This window comes from Balaenoptera musculus, chromosome 8 (assembly GCF_009873245.2).
Source record: "Balaenoptera musculus isolate JJ_BM4_2016_0621 chromosome 8, mBalMus1.pri.v3, whole genome shotgun sequence".
In the NCBI taxonomy this organism is placed as follows: Eukaryota; Metazoa; Chordata; class Mammalia; order Artiodactyla; family Balaenopteridae; genus Balaenoptera; species Balaenoptera musculus.
The window spans coordinates 26,664,584-26,678,162 of record NC_045792.1 but is presented as its reverse complement, the minus strand read 5'-3'; the positions used below and the strand labels follow the sequence as shown (position 1 = coordinate 26,678,162).

At 32.3% G+C, this 13,579-nt stretch overlaps 1 protein-coding gene across 1 annotated transcript in view; it reads left to right on the top strand.

Annotated features, from left to right (window-relative positions):
• GRIA4 (glutamate ionotropic receptor AMPA type subunit 4) overlaps nt 1-13,579 on the top strand; it is a 529,834-nt gene that overhangs the window by 455,078 nt on the left and 61,177 nt on the right. The window contains exons 8-9 of the mRNA XM_036860032.1: nt 3,848-3,958; nt 11,601-11,807. Of these exons, the coding sequence (XP_036715927.1) occupies nt 3,848-3,958; nt 11,601-11,807 (318 nt within the window). The remainder of the gene's footprint in view (nt 1-3,847; nt 3,959-11,600; nt 11,808-13,579) is intronic.

The following is a 13,579-nucleotide window of genomic DNA, read 5'->3' as shown; positions in this document are numbered from 1 at the left end:
CAAGAACCCAAGGACAGGCTGGAGGCAGGATAATTAAAGTCATACATGGAAGATGGCAAAGTCTTTCCAAGATGTGTTTTGCTCCAGTCTGTCATAGCATGTGCTTCTGCATATGTGTGAGGAGAGATTTGGAGCTTCCTTGCAAACCATCTCTAGCTTTTCAGCCTTTTAGTGGCATCTCCTTTAGTGCAGGCTGCCAGCTAATACAGGGTAGGCAGGAGCCTATTTGATCCAGATCAGGTAAGGGCAGGAGATGGAATAACAGCTTGAAAGCCAAGCTGTATGATGGGCTCTTTTAAGGGTACTACCCGAAGAAAGGAACTGACATGCTCCCAAGAAGAAATTTAGGAGGTCCCATGTAAACACCAATTTTACCCACTCTGTCAGCACACAGCCAGCAACAAGAAAGAAAGAATCCCATTCTAAGCAAAGTCCCTCTGCTAGCTGTGGAGCAGACAGAATATTCCATAAGCCCTTAAAAACATTGGCTAACTGGTGACCAGCCTGCCACAAACCAGACTCTGCAAAATTAGCCATTTAAGTAGAACCTTTCTAAAATGCAAAAGACAATTCCATATTTCACAAAACAGTAAGTACAAAAAGTAAAATGATCTCTTTATAAAAGAAAGAATAATGGAAAAAGGAAGCTGGTGGTAACTAGTGGTAACATCAAGTGGGCTATTTACAGCACTGAATCTTTTCATGGCCTATTGAAACATGATGGTAACAAAAATTAAGGTTTTTAGAGGAGAAAGTTAAAGAATAAGTTGGAAAAGTGATGAACAGTACATCTTCACACTCAGCTGACATTTGTCTAAGACTCTTAAAAAGAAATATGAAGTGTGAAATGGTGTAGACTCATCCATCTTTGTTTTTCTTGGGCACTCTGTCAGGAATATTAAACTTAAAAATTAACTACCATGAGAAACACTCTGCTGGTGAGACTTGGCAATACGTCTGAAAAGTGAGCAACCATTCTTTTAAATTGAACACTTGCCAGTAAGAGAGCTGTCTTTGAAAATAGATCAGAGAGTTAACCCATCAGTCTGTCTGACTTCCGTAACAGGGAAACTGAGTGAGAGTCTCATTAAGCAGAAGCCACAAAGCTCTTTCTGAAGTCAGCTCCTAAGTATGGTGGAATCTTCTTGCCATTCCAGTGATCTCTCAATAATGCTCTAAAACCAGGCTTGCATGGTTTCAGGAATTCTTAATCATAAAAATTGTATTTATTGAGAGCAGGTTATACACCAGACACAGTAAAGGGAAATTGATGTGCGTTTTAATATTTAATCCTTACAGCAACCTGAAAGTAAGATGTATTTTTCTCATTTTATAGAAGAGAAAAGTAAGGCTCAGAGAAACTAAGTAACCTGCTTAGGGATGTTAAACTAGAAAGAGATGGAGCTGGGGTGGAGACTAAGGCTCATCTAGCTTCAAAGCTACTCTCTTAACTGCTACAAAATATTATCAGTCCCAGGACCCATAACTTTTCCCTTGAGGGTTAGTATGAGAATTAAGCCATATCTTTCAGGACAGGTCTGGTCAAATCAGCTCTCCCAAGAACGAACTTTGAGTAGAACAGAGGCTTCTCATAGCCCCTCAATCTCTACACAATCCCTACATTGCAGGCAAAGTCCATCATAAATATGGAGATATTTACTCATATATTATATTATGGTTATATTTGTGCACAATTCACATTTAGGAATCCAAAGAAGACAAATACTTCCCTGACATTTCCTGCCAGTTTAGCAATTTAAATGCTTCCATATTTTTGCTTTAACATTACAAAACTATTTTTCACCGAGTTTCTGTCTCTAGGAAAAAAGTGCCTCTTTCTCTGTCTAATTAAATGAGATCAGGCATGGGAAGTGTCCCTAGTAAATTATAAAATGTTGTGAAAAATTAGCGAGAAAAACTCTATCTCATATGAAGTTCTAGGTACAAACTTTAATATTCCTTTCTTTAAGAAGTGACCCTTATATCACTGTTCACCCCATACTGTCCTACTTCCCAAAAAGTCCATGACCCACATGAGATCTATGCACAAACCATGGCTCCATATCACAAATCATGGTTTTCTTTTTCACCAGAATTTCAAGTAGATATAAGGCAAATAGATACAGCTGGGTAAAATTTTGCTTATTATTTTAATTTGCCAGTACTTCTAAATCATTTATCTTTGGGTGGGGGGAGATAGTCCTGAACCCACAGGTTGTTCTTAACTGCAAAATGTGAAGGTCTTGTCAACATCCGAAGACTCTCCAGAATGTGTCCCAGATCTGTAGTTTTTCTGTTATGGGAACTCATTAATAAAGAAAAATTGCTTTCCCAGAAAATGGGCTGCTGAGATCTGGAAGGTGGCTGCATCTTAACGGAGTAGTAAACTGTGAAACCTATTTTTATGTTGTATAACTGTCATGTGGAAAGGAAAACTAACAGGAAGCAACTATGTTTTTTAAGTTATTTTTTAAGTACATGTAGGAATTGAAGAGAGGATAGGTCTCAAAGTCATACTTGTTTTGTTTTAATTAAATTTTTCACTGACTTATTAAATAAATGTTAGCTATAAATAAATTCATATGGGCAATTGAAAATAATTGCTGAATTGATTTATACTCATAATTTTGGATCAAACTAAGCAATATAGCAAACCATATTAATGAAAATTCTTTTTTATGTCTATTCTGTTATTGAAATTTGTGAATAATATAGTGTCTCTTTCTGATATGCTAATGCTTACTTTATTTTAAAATGTTCACAAATACAAACATGACAGTTAAGAACTTGGAGGAAGCAAGAGAGACTTTCAAAACATATTGGGACAAATAGCGATTACAGACCAGTGAGCAATTACATATATTTTATTGGAAATATGAGTTTTATCAACTGCATCCAGAAATTCAAGAAAGAAGTTTGGCAAGCATTAAACGAACACCCATTTTGGGAGTTTACGTAGCATAATAGTAAAGTATATGGACTTGTAATTGCACCTACTTTTACATTTGCTAAACTTTATAAATTGTATAAACTTTAAGATGCATATATTTTTTAAACAGCATTCATTATAGTGTCTGCCAGAGAGCAAGCAGGCAAGAAATGGTAGCCATTAGTATTACTTAATGGTCTGCATGATAAAAAGGACCTTAAATTTCCTTTAGGACCCCACTTAGTTACATTGTAAAGTGTTTAACTAATTACTTCATATATTTTATGGAAAGGAGTTTGTTCCACATCTAAATGAGAAGTAATATAAGGATTTAAAATGAAAAAATTTAAAAATTTCAAAAGTGAAAATATTAAGTAATCATTAATATTAACATCTGATGTATTTAGCATTTAAAAATGGTGAGACTAGTGGCTAGGTTATGTGAAACCAAAAACTATTTCTATATTGCTTTAAAAATACACAAGTCTTTTTTCTTAAAAACATCTTGTATGTATACCCTATGTAAATCTGACTATTCCCTTTACCATAAAACCTGTAACATTATTGATAAAATCATGTAAATTAATTACAGAAGGTGCCAATCAATCAATCTCACTACAAGAGGATCAACACAAATGGTATTCCATCTGTATCCACCTTCTTTTTTGAACCTATCCATTCCCAATGTCTTGGCTACTCCATGATTGTAAATTGCAAAGTTGTCAAATGTATAACTAGGCAGTATCATAAACATCAGGAAAACTGGCTCATTATCAATTAAGAAAACTTCCAAACACATTACTGTGTGCTTTATAAATTTGTTTTGTTTGCTTACTTATTAATACCTCTCATTGCTCTGATAAGAACTAAAGAAAACTCTTCTAAAATGTGTTTTCAAGAATTTTCTGTATTTGGCAGGTTGGGTACTGGAATGATATGGATAAATTAGTCTTAATTCAAGATATGCCCACTCTTGGCAATGACACAGCAGCTATTGAGAACAGAACAGTCGTTGTAACCACTATTATGGTAAGTTTTGGTCTGTGCTTTATGATGTTCCATTTTGTCCACAGGTAATTTTAATTCCCCAGCTACAGTGAACAGGGAGGATGAAAGCTGCATCTTAGCGATGGTGGCATGGGTGGTCTGATCCACAAAAGTCTATCGAGGCTTTGAATAAGTTTGTCTTGAACTTTGAGTACATTTAGTACTTTTATTTGTATTATCTTTTGTTGCATTGTTGTTCTTGGAAAAATGCTCAGATGTTAAAAATTGAAGCTCTCTAGTTGGAAATGTATGAAATGCTAAGATTTCAAAGGACAAAAGAATAAACATGAAAAAGATCAACAACTAATCACATAAAAATATCCAGTAGTAAACATCATATCATTGTTGTTATTATGTTTTTAAAACACCAATGTAATAATAGTTAATAGTGTTTAAAATTATAATTTTCAGGTAGTTTATTCATTTAATAATGATTTGCATTGTCTGTTTATAATAGTGGAGATATGAATGTGAAGATTTTAATGAGTATGTTTTACACAACTATGCTTTAGAAATAAATTTATTTTATATTTATTTTTAATGTATAAAGGGGTTTTTATACCGATTATTTTTCTCATTGACCTGTGACAAATACACAATAAAATGTATTGGAATTCTCCTAGGAATTAAGAAAAATGATATTCATTCGGTCACATCATAAAATGAAAAATACTCTAAATTTTAAGGCTGCTTTTTCAAAGAGATTCTCGTGAACTTATCTTTTAAATAATATGATGCTTCATATTTTTCTCTTCTAAATTCAAACATGCTTTTTAGAGTCAATGCTAGTCAAAGGAGATCAACAATCGGTAACCTTTTCTATCTAATTTAAAGTTATATATCCTCAGCTCACTGTCTCGTTAGGCAGAACATATTTTTAACTATTTTTGAAGCCCTTACTCTAAATAAAGTGGAAGTATTTTATGTAATTTAGTTTTTAGCTTGTGTAATTTTAATTTTATGCTTTTAGTAATGCCAAATTATTTCCAAAATTTTGACATGGAGGTCAAAGCTTGAAAATTCCAGAGAAAAGCTTTCATAATGTTGCAGTTAATTTTATCAGTGTTGCATCACCAGCTAGCAACTTAATGTTAATCTGCCAAGACTTAGTTGGAAGTTTATAATTTTAGAATGCAAACCAACCAACAGCAGTTTTTGTGTAAGAATGCAAAATATATATCTTCTAACTTAATTGTGTAATATTTGCATGGGACTTAAATATATATATGTATGTATATATATAATATACATATATATATGTACATTCCTAAAAAAGACAGTAATGGAAAGTCATACTTCAGTTCAGTCCTCCTCTTTTCAGCCTCTGATGAAGAATCCTATTTTAAGGAATTGATCAAGAAAGAAATGAGCTCCACGCTGTTCGACCATTCCTAACTAAAGCTCAAGTCTTGTTCTCCTGTGTAGTAAATTTAAGCTAATTTTTCATGTGGGATTCTTCTTGGATGACCAACTCTGGACTACTAGAAAAAAAAAGTTTTTAAGTTCTGTGACTTACCTGAGATACTGGAACAAAAGAAGAATTAATCCTCATCTTTTTCAAGAAAATAGATGTTGAAAAAGAGTCGCTTAATTCTGATGTATCCATTCCCATATCTGGAAATGAGGTCATTGTATGTAAATGATGGAATTATAATACTTCTAATTCCAAGCATAGATTTTCTAAAAGTAAATATCTGTGAATTTGCGTCCTTCTTTTCTGAATACACATAGTTGTTTTCTTTAAAGATTTTTGAAATTTTGCCTGTTATATGTGAAATAAAGTGTTTTAATGTGCATTATAGATATAATGTAGAGAATTTCCTTTTTTTCTGTTATTAAAGGAGCTGGAGATATAATTCTTAAAACCAAAATATTGAATTAGTTTTTCAAGCATGGCTATTTTTCAGGAAGCATGCTGTCAAAAAAATAAGTAAAAATTACTGAAGAATCCAATTGTTTCCTATATACATAACGACTATTCTGTAAGGTTATCTGTTCTTTGACAGTGATATCACCAATATATTTGCAATCAAAATAGTGCAATACTAGTATATGTCTTTTGTATAAAAATGTAGTCTCCATATAAATAATGCCTCTGACCTTTGCAACTTCAATAATTCAAAAAAAAAAATGCTAGAGTCCTTCCTTGTATTTGCTTTTGTTGAAAATGGTATTCCAGGACCTATGACATCTCCATCATCTCATTCATTTTGAAAGAAATATTCTTCCTTATAAATGAATGAGATATTGGCACCAGTGTATAATAACCCCTCAAATTCAGTTGAAAACTTCCAACAGCAATGGAATTGGTTAGACATTACACTATGTGCAAGACAGATATCTAGGCACAAAAGAAGGCTGAGAGTGTTGTGGCACTGGAACTCACTCATTTTGATCGAAATTGATATGGCCTTGCTGTTCTCCCATTTGTTTTTTCTTTGTGTATATTGTTATTTACATGTTGATACACTGTAATAGTATATGGTATTGTTAAATAAAGTTGATTGAGAAATTCATTTATTCATTCATAAATATTTATTAAGCGTCTGCTATTTGCTAGGCACAGTTATAAGCCCGGGGATATGATAGCCAACAAAACAGACAAAAATCCTACACTCTCAATTGAACTTTCATTCTAGTGAGAGAAAGCAGACAAGAAACATGATAAATAAGTATAGTAGATATCATTCTTAAATAAAAAGTGTCTTTAGCTTTTTGAATTTCTGAAATCTATTTGTTTTATATCTACATGTGATCTTCATTTTAATGACTAATGTATTCTTCCTGAATATAGTCATACTGAATATAACTTAACTAATTCTAAATAAAAGTAAAATCGAAAATATCATCACATGAGAATCATGATTACAAAGTTGAAAGGTCTAAAGTTTTAGATTCAGATGCTCATCATTTTTTCTCTTTAAGTCTTAGTGACTAAAAATTTTATAAAATTTGTAAAATTTACGAGATTGTGACCATACTGATTTAACATTTTACACTCAAAATAAACAACCTAAGGAAGCAAAATCTGTGCCATGTGGTTTGGGTAATTGCAGCAATTGAGGAAAAGGCAGTTTGCAGTAGACGTCGTAGTGGTGATTTCTTCTGTAATCTCACTACTTTCTTTGGCTGAACTCTCTGGAAAAGGAGAGATGATGCAGTTATATTTCAGCTAAGCCCATTTTTCCCCAAATCTTTACCACTGAAGGTAAAAGAGGCTGAAGATGCATTACTAAATTAAGAATGTATTTCTTGCCATCATAGGAACATAACAATCCTTTTAGAAATTTTTCCATAAAATCCAAATTTATTCACCGTAGACACAGAATTACATTATAAACCTTAAAGCAATTTTACTTATACCACTTAGTCCTTCCAGGAATATTTTTTATACTTTTTATGAGTGGTTTGATATTTTATCTTCTCTATGTAGAATTTTGTAAATGCACTATACATGAATGTGTGTATACAATATACACATGCATATTTATATATACATATATGTATATATTGATACAGAAAATACAGATATTTTTATTTTCTTCCTTGTACCAGATATTAATCTTCCCCATACATACACCTGCCTCCAAAGAGCTTATAACTCAATGTTTTTAAATAAATTATTTTTAATAAGTTTAAAACTGTGCCACCATTAAATTTACTCATTTGTTATGTATTGAATAATAACATTTTAATATTCACTTTTAAGAATTTTACACATGGGATAAATTATCTACATTAAGATCTTCGGAGAAAAACAAATATCCACATAGCAAATAACTTCTGTTGATGCTACTGATTTTATTATTTTAACTGTTTTCAAGTAGCAATTTTAATGATTATATTTGTGATGTTTAGAAAATCTTAAAGCTTTTCTAATAAATATATATACTTCAACAGTTTTACTTTTGCTAAATACAAACAAGAATTTCCTCAATAGCAAAATGATACTTTATTGATTGAAAGTCATCTTAATTCATTTACACAAACATTTTCATAAGCAAGCCCTAACGTAGTAGCTTTAAACGGAGATTGATTTCTTTCCTGAAATTGCAGAGCAGATGTAGAACACTATGCATTATGGAAATTGTGGTAATGAACTCATAGTCACTAAGAAGTAATGCATTTCAAATAACTTCTAAGGAATTATCGTCCCACAGAACAAAGTAGTTGATAACAAAGATGGTAGGTTATATTCCATTTTTATTCACAGTTGAACACCTGGGGCTCCATAAGGTTGCATATCAAAAACGGTCCACAAATACCCCTTAATGATTGGCTATAACTCATTTTTTATTATATTGAAAAGACTTGATATTTTCTTCACCTGTAGTAGCCCCCAAACTTTGTATTGAATCTCCTCAAGTATGCAGTGTTTGAAGGGCTACTTGTGGATAAATTATCAGATTCAGGATGGGGCAAATGAAGAGGTTGGGAAAGTGTTGAGGATTTGCTGCTAATTTGGATTTGATGTGAAAGAAAAGGAAAATGAGACACAAAGAAATTGGGAAGAGCTGAGCAACTATGAGAGGTTTCATGCAAGAAATGCCTAGCAATTCTCTCCCTTTGTTCTTCCATCTTCCTGAGTGTGATCACCTTATTTCTCTTAACTTGCATGCACCCATATCTGAATCAACAATTATGCATGCCCTTGTTTGTGCAAAAAGCCTAGGTAAATTTCTAATCAACGTCTTCAGTAAGCTGAAGGTTTCTCTAGCCTTTGTTGGTTCATTTGTCAGGAAAACAAAGACCTGATGGTCCCCTGCTATCCAAAAAGGAAACTGAAAAAAATGAAAACACTAAATAAATTTGTATTTATATATACACATACCTGTTTCAGAAGAGGTGACCTGGAACTTGTCAATATTTACTTTCCTTTTGAAGATCTGAATAAGAAGTTCTAATACAATTACTTTTCCATGATATTCTTATTTAGGAAGCAGTGATAGACAAGGAGATCTTTATATTTATTGAATGCCTTATATTTATTGAGTACCAGACACCATGAGGAAATATGGAAAGGTTTTATCTACATTGTTTACTCAAGATTTCATATAGAGAATTTCATTCACTAAAAATATAGAAATTCATTTATTTAATCTTGTCACCTTGCTTGTTAAATCATATGAAATCTCAAATGGTTGCATATATTTTGACAGATGCAACAATAGCTTCAAAAATGTCCAGATATTTCAAAATATAGGTTCAACTCTCACTCCTGCTAGTTCTGTGAAACTGAGCAATTTGTTGAAGCTTAAGCTTAAATTTTCCATCTGCAAAATGGGAAATGCCTACCTCAAAATGGCAGTGTGAAAAATAAATAAAAGAGCACAATTAAAGAACAATTAAGAACTTAGAACTCTGTACCTGACACAGAGTAAGCACTAAATAAGTGAGGGCTAATATTATTTTTTACTACTATATTTTATTATTGTCCCCCACCACTCTCACTCCTTTACCTTTATTACAAAGAATTTAACCTTAATCACAAGAGAACGAAGGGAATATTTTATTTATTTGTGTACCCCTAGTTCCCAGCAAGCTGCCTGGCACACAGTGGGTGTTTAACAAATGTTTAAGTAAATACTAAAAATGCAGCTTTGAATGAAGCAAATTGTTCACTATATAATGTAGAGGGGATTTTGCAAATTAGATGATAATACTAGCTAGAGAAACTTCTGTACACAAGCTAATATGGTAGTATACATATTTGAGGGCTAAAATTCATGTGTTCAAATATTTCAGACACTTTAGAATTTATCAACCTTAGTACCAAATGTGAACCTTAGCAATATTCCTTTTGAAAACCTCTCAAGTTTGTTATACTAACAGCCATTTCAATTAGAATGTTAAGCATTTTGCAAGTGTGTGATTCTTGCTTTTTTATACATATTCTTCCATATTTTAATTAGTTATTTCAAGAAAAAATGAAAGGATTAGTTCATTTTAACTACTAATATTCCATAGCATAGCTTAGAAATTAACAATGCATTGCAACAACTCACCAATTTTCATAACCACATTCATAATTTGCAAAATGCTTCATATTTGGAGAATGTTTTCTGTAAGTTAACAAATAATTTTCATCTATCTAAAGAGACAGTTAGCTGCCTTTATTTTGTAGGTGGAGAAACTTTCTGTACCCAAGTCCAGTGTTAGAATATTCATCAAATTCAAGGAAGAAGTGAGAGACTTCTGGGTCACTTGGCCTTGTCTACCTAAGGCAGGATTTAAGAAAACAATACAAGGAGCAATGCTATACAATTTCCCACAATAGAGTTATTTAGGCATCTCTATGAGAAAATCATATATCATGTAATGTACAGTTTTAAGTTTTTAGAAATAGTTTCTACATTTACAAAGTACTTAAAAACAAAATCAGAATTAGCGTAGACTGCCATATAATACAAAGTAAATTACCTTCTAATCCAGAGTTTTAAGAGCAAGTTCAACTTTCCCAAGTACAGATTTCTGGGAGAAAAGAAAAGATTCGTATTAAAATTACTAAATGTCACAGTACAATTTTATAAAATATAAATCATTACTTCAATGACACTGTCGTCAAAAGTAGTCACTCCTTGTCTGCAAATGATTAAAATCTGAAGTGTGACCAAGAGTTCTGTATGTACTGCATGTCCGCCAGGCCTATCTTTGAGTTGATGGCATTAGGTTTTATTTATAAAATCAAGTGCTTTTTTGCTAACATGTCTCTTTAGTTTCACAGACTTTAAATGGTTTGGTTTAGACGTGTGTGTGTGTGTGTGTGTATGTGTACTGAAAACTGTTCAGTTATTATAAGTTAACAGTAATCTTTTTCATTTTATAAGGATTTTCACAATAATTCTTCATGCTATTTTGTCTTACTTGCTTCCAAAACTAAATGGGAATATACTTGAAGTGTGTGATTGTCACAATTGGGGAAAAATTATTAGCTTCCATTGGAAACATATTTTATAATAGAATAAAAATTCATGGAACACAGCCTTAATTAAAGCCAAAATATAGGACAATTTTAGGAAAGCCAATTTAATGTAAATTAGTATATAAAATCTTAAAAACTACTAATTCATTTCTTCTTTGAACTTGCTAATAATGCCTGCTCTGAGAAAGGCATATTGCTAAATGCTAGAGAGCAAAGAAAAATGATACAGCTCTTTTCCTAAAGAAAGTCTCAGTTGAATGTGGCTAAATAAGATGCAGAATACGGAGAACTGTGACTTTGAATGAGTCTTTTATTACACGAAGCTGACTCCTAAATAGTCTTCAGGTCATGAGATACTTTGGAAATAGTAATTTCATTGCCATAGATGATAATTTATGCTTCTCTAGTCTATTATTAATGTATATTTTTCCTATCACAGTCACAGTGCTAGGTATGTAATAATCACTCAAGAGAAAATTATTTTAAAGATTTAATTTTTAGTATCCAATGTAAAGCAACTTAATATACTTCTAAGCACATTTATACATTCATCTGTTTTACTATCAATTTCTTGCCACACAAAATCAGTGGGTGTACTAATACTAAATATAATATTTTGTTAAATTCTGAAACTGAAAAGTTACATAAAATTTTTGAATGTTTTATAATTTCTCCCTTACAGTTCTACTTCTCTCATTATAGGAATCCCCATATGTTATGTACAAGAAAAATCATGAAATGTTTGAAGGAAATGACAAGTATGAAGGATACTGTGTAGATTTGGCATCTGAAATTGCAAAACATATTGGTATCAAGTATAAAATTGCCATTGTCCCTGATGGAAAATATGGAGCAAGAGATGCAGACACAAAAATCTGGAATGGGATGGTAGGGGAACTTGTTTATGGGGTAAGTAAATCAATCTATTGAAAATTTACTTACATAAACCTGAAGCTTTTTTTCATGTGGGCACATATCAATTTTTAAATGTCTACTGTTGTCTTTTAAATTTGCAGTTACATTCAAAGAAGCATATATGATGTCAAATGTTTCTCTATTTCATTAATAATGCAATTTCCAATGCAAACAATGGGAGAAACTAATACTTGATAACTTCAAAAAGATAAAAATTCAGAATACAATGTCCTATTTTATAAAAAAAACACTGACTTCAGTATCTGCCATGATTATTCTCTTAAGCCTGATGCTGCTATAACATAGACATGTTGTTTTGAGAACTATTTTGAGAGTTATTTATATCCCTGTTGGTTGTATTTACTGGTAAGTATCTTTTAAGTTATTGGTGAAGCGATCAGTAAACTATTTTAACATATATTAAAGTATTCACCAATAACGTGAGGTTCTTACAACTCTGCTGAACACAATAAATTTAAACTTAATGCAACAACATCATTTTTTCCTACACAACAGAACACAAAAGATAGAATTTATTCCATAGTGGGCTTCACATGAAAGCATGTCATGCCCTTCCCTTTGAGTTCACAAGATATTGAGTGTATATATTGAAAGCCAAGGGCAAATTCAATGTAGACATTCCTGCCTAAACCAGAACGAGATCGGTCTCTTCAGGTTCCACTGCAAAGTGTTAAAATCAAGCCAACAGTTATCAAATGCTAGTGAAGGTATGATATTCCCAAAGTCTAGAAACCAAACCTAGAGCTCACAGTAAGCTCTATTCATCAAGTAGCCAATAAGTCACATACACTTGAAATGTATTCTGAAATTTTCTATAAGCTAATTCATATTTCACAAATTTCACCTTCAAAACACATTCTGTCTGATTAATTCTCACAAGACCCCTTTAAAAATAAAGAATTACACAAGAGTCATCCTTCCCCAGGAAAGAATAAAGGTAGAACAAGTTAGAGCATAACTGAAATATATAGAGGGGCTCACTTTCCGAGCCAGAACTACAATTCAATAGTTTTGTGATTCTGCATCCTGCTTTTCAGACCATGAAGCAATGAACATTCTCCACACAGTCCAGTATGGTAGCTATAACCTCAGCAGCAAGAGGAAATTGTTTGGCATTAAAGAGCAATTAGTTAGTTTTATATTCATTTGAAAGAACTGCTGACTAGTTAGGTGCCTTAAGTGAGGAAAACAAAATTCTCAGTTTTAAAAAATCAAAAAGTACTTTATCACAGGGCTCATCAACAGTTTGATATTGAGTTTTAAGTCCCAAAGAGAAAGGGTTCCTAAAGCATGTGTCCGTTGGTAATATTTTAAACTTTTAGACTTTAAATGTGAACATTAACCTAATTGTTAGAGCTACACTAATTCATTTCCTTCAGAAGACACTATTGAGTATTTGATCTCAAAAACTCATTCTTGGATTACCAATTAATTATGGACCGGATAACTAACCAGAGTTACTTTCTAAGACATTTGTTACATATCTCTCCTCTGGAGTCCTTACCAATTTGGCAGCCCAGGCTCACCCCTTGGCAAGGGTTCTGACCACGTTTTATTGGGAGAATACTGTTTAAATAATGAAAACAGGTGATATGAAGAGAGTAACATAATTAACAACAAAAAAATTTGTATCAGTAGTACTCGTGTCACAGGCACAGAAAGTCCCAAAGTCAGGCAGTTCTCAGAGAGAGAAGATAACATAATGGTTATTAATACTTATTCATTCATCAGCCAGTCTGCTAGGG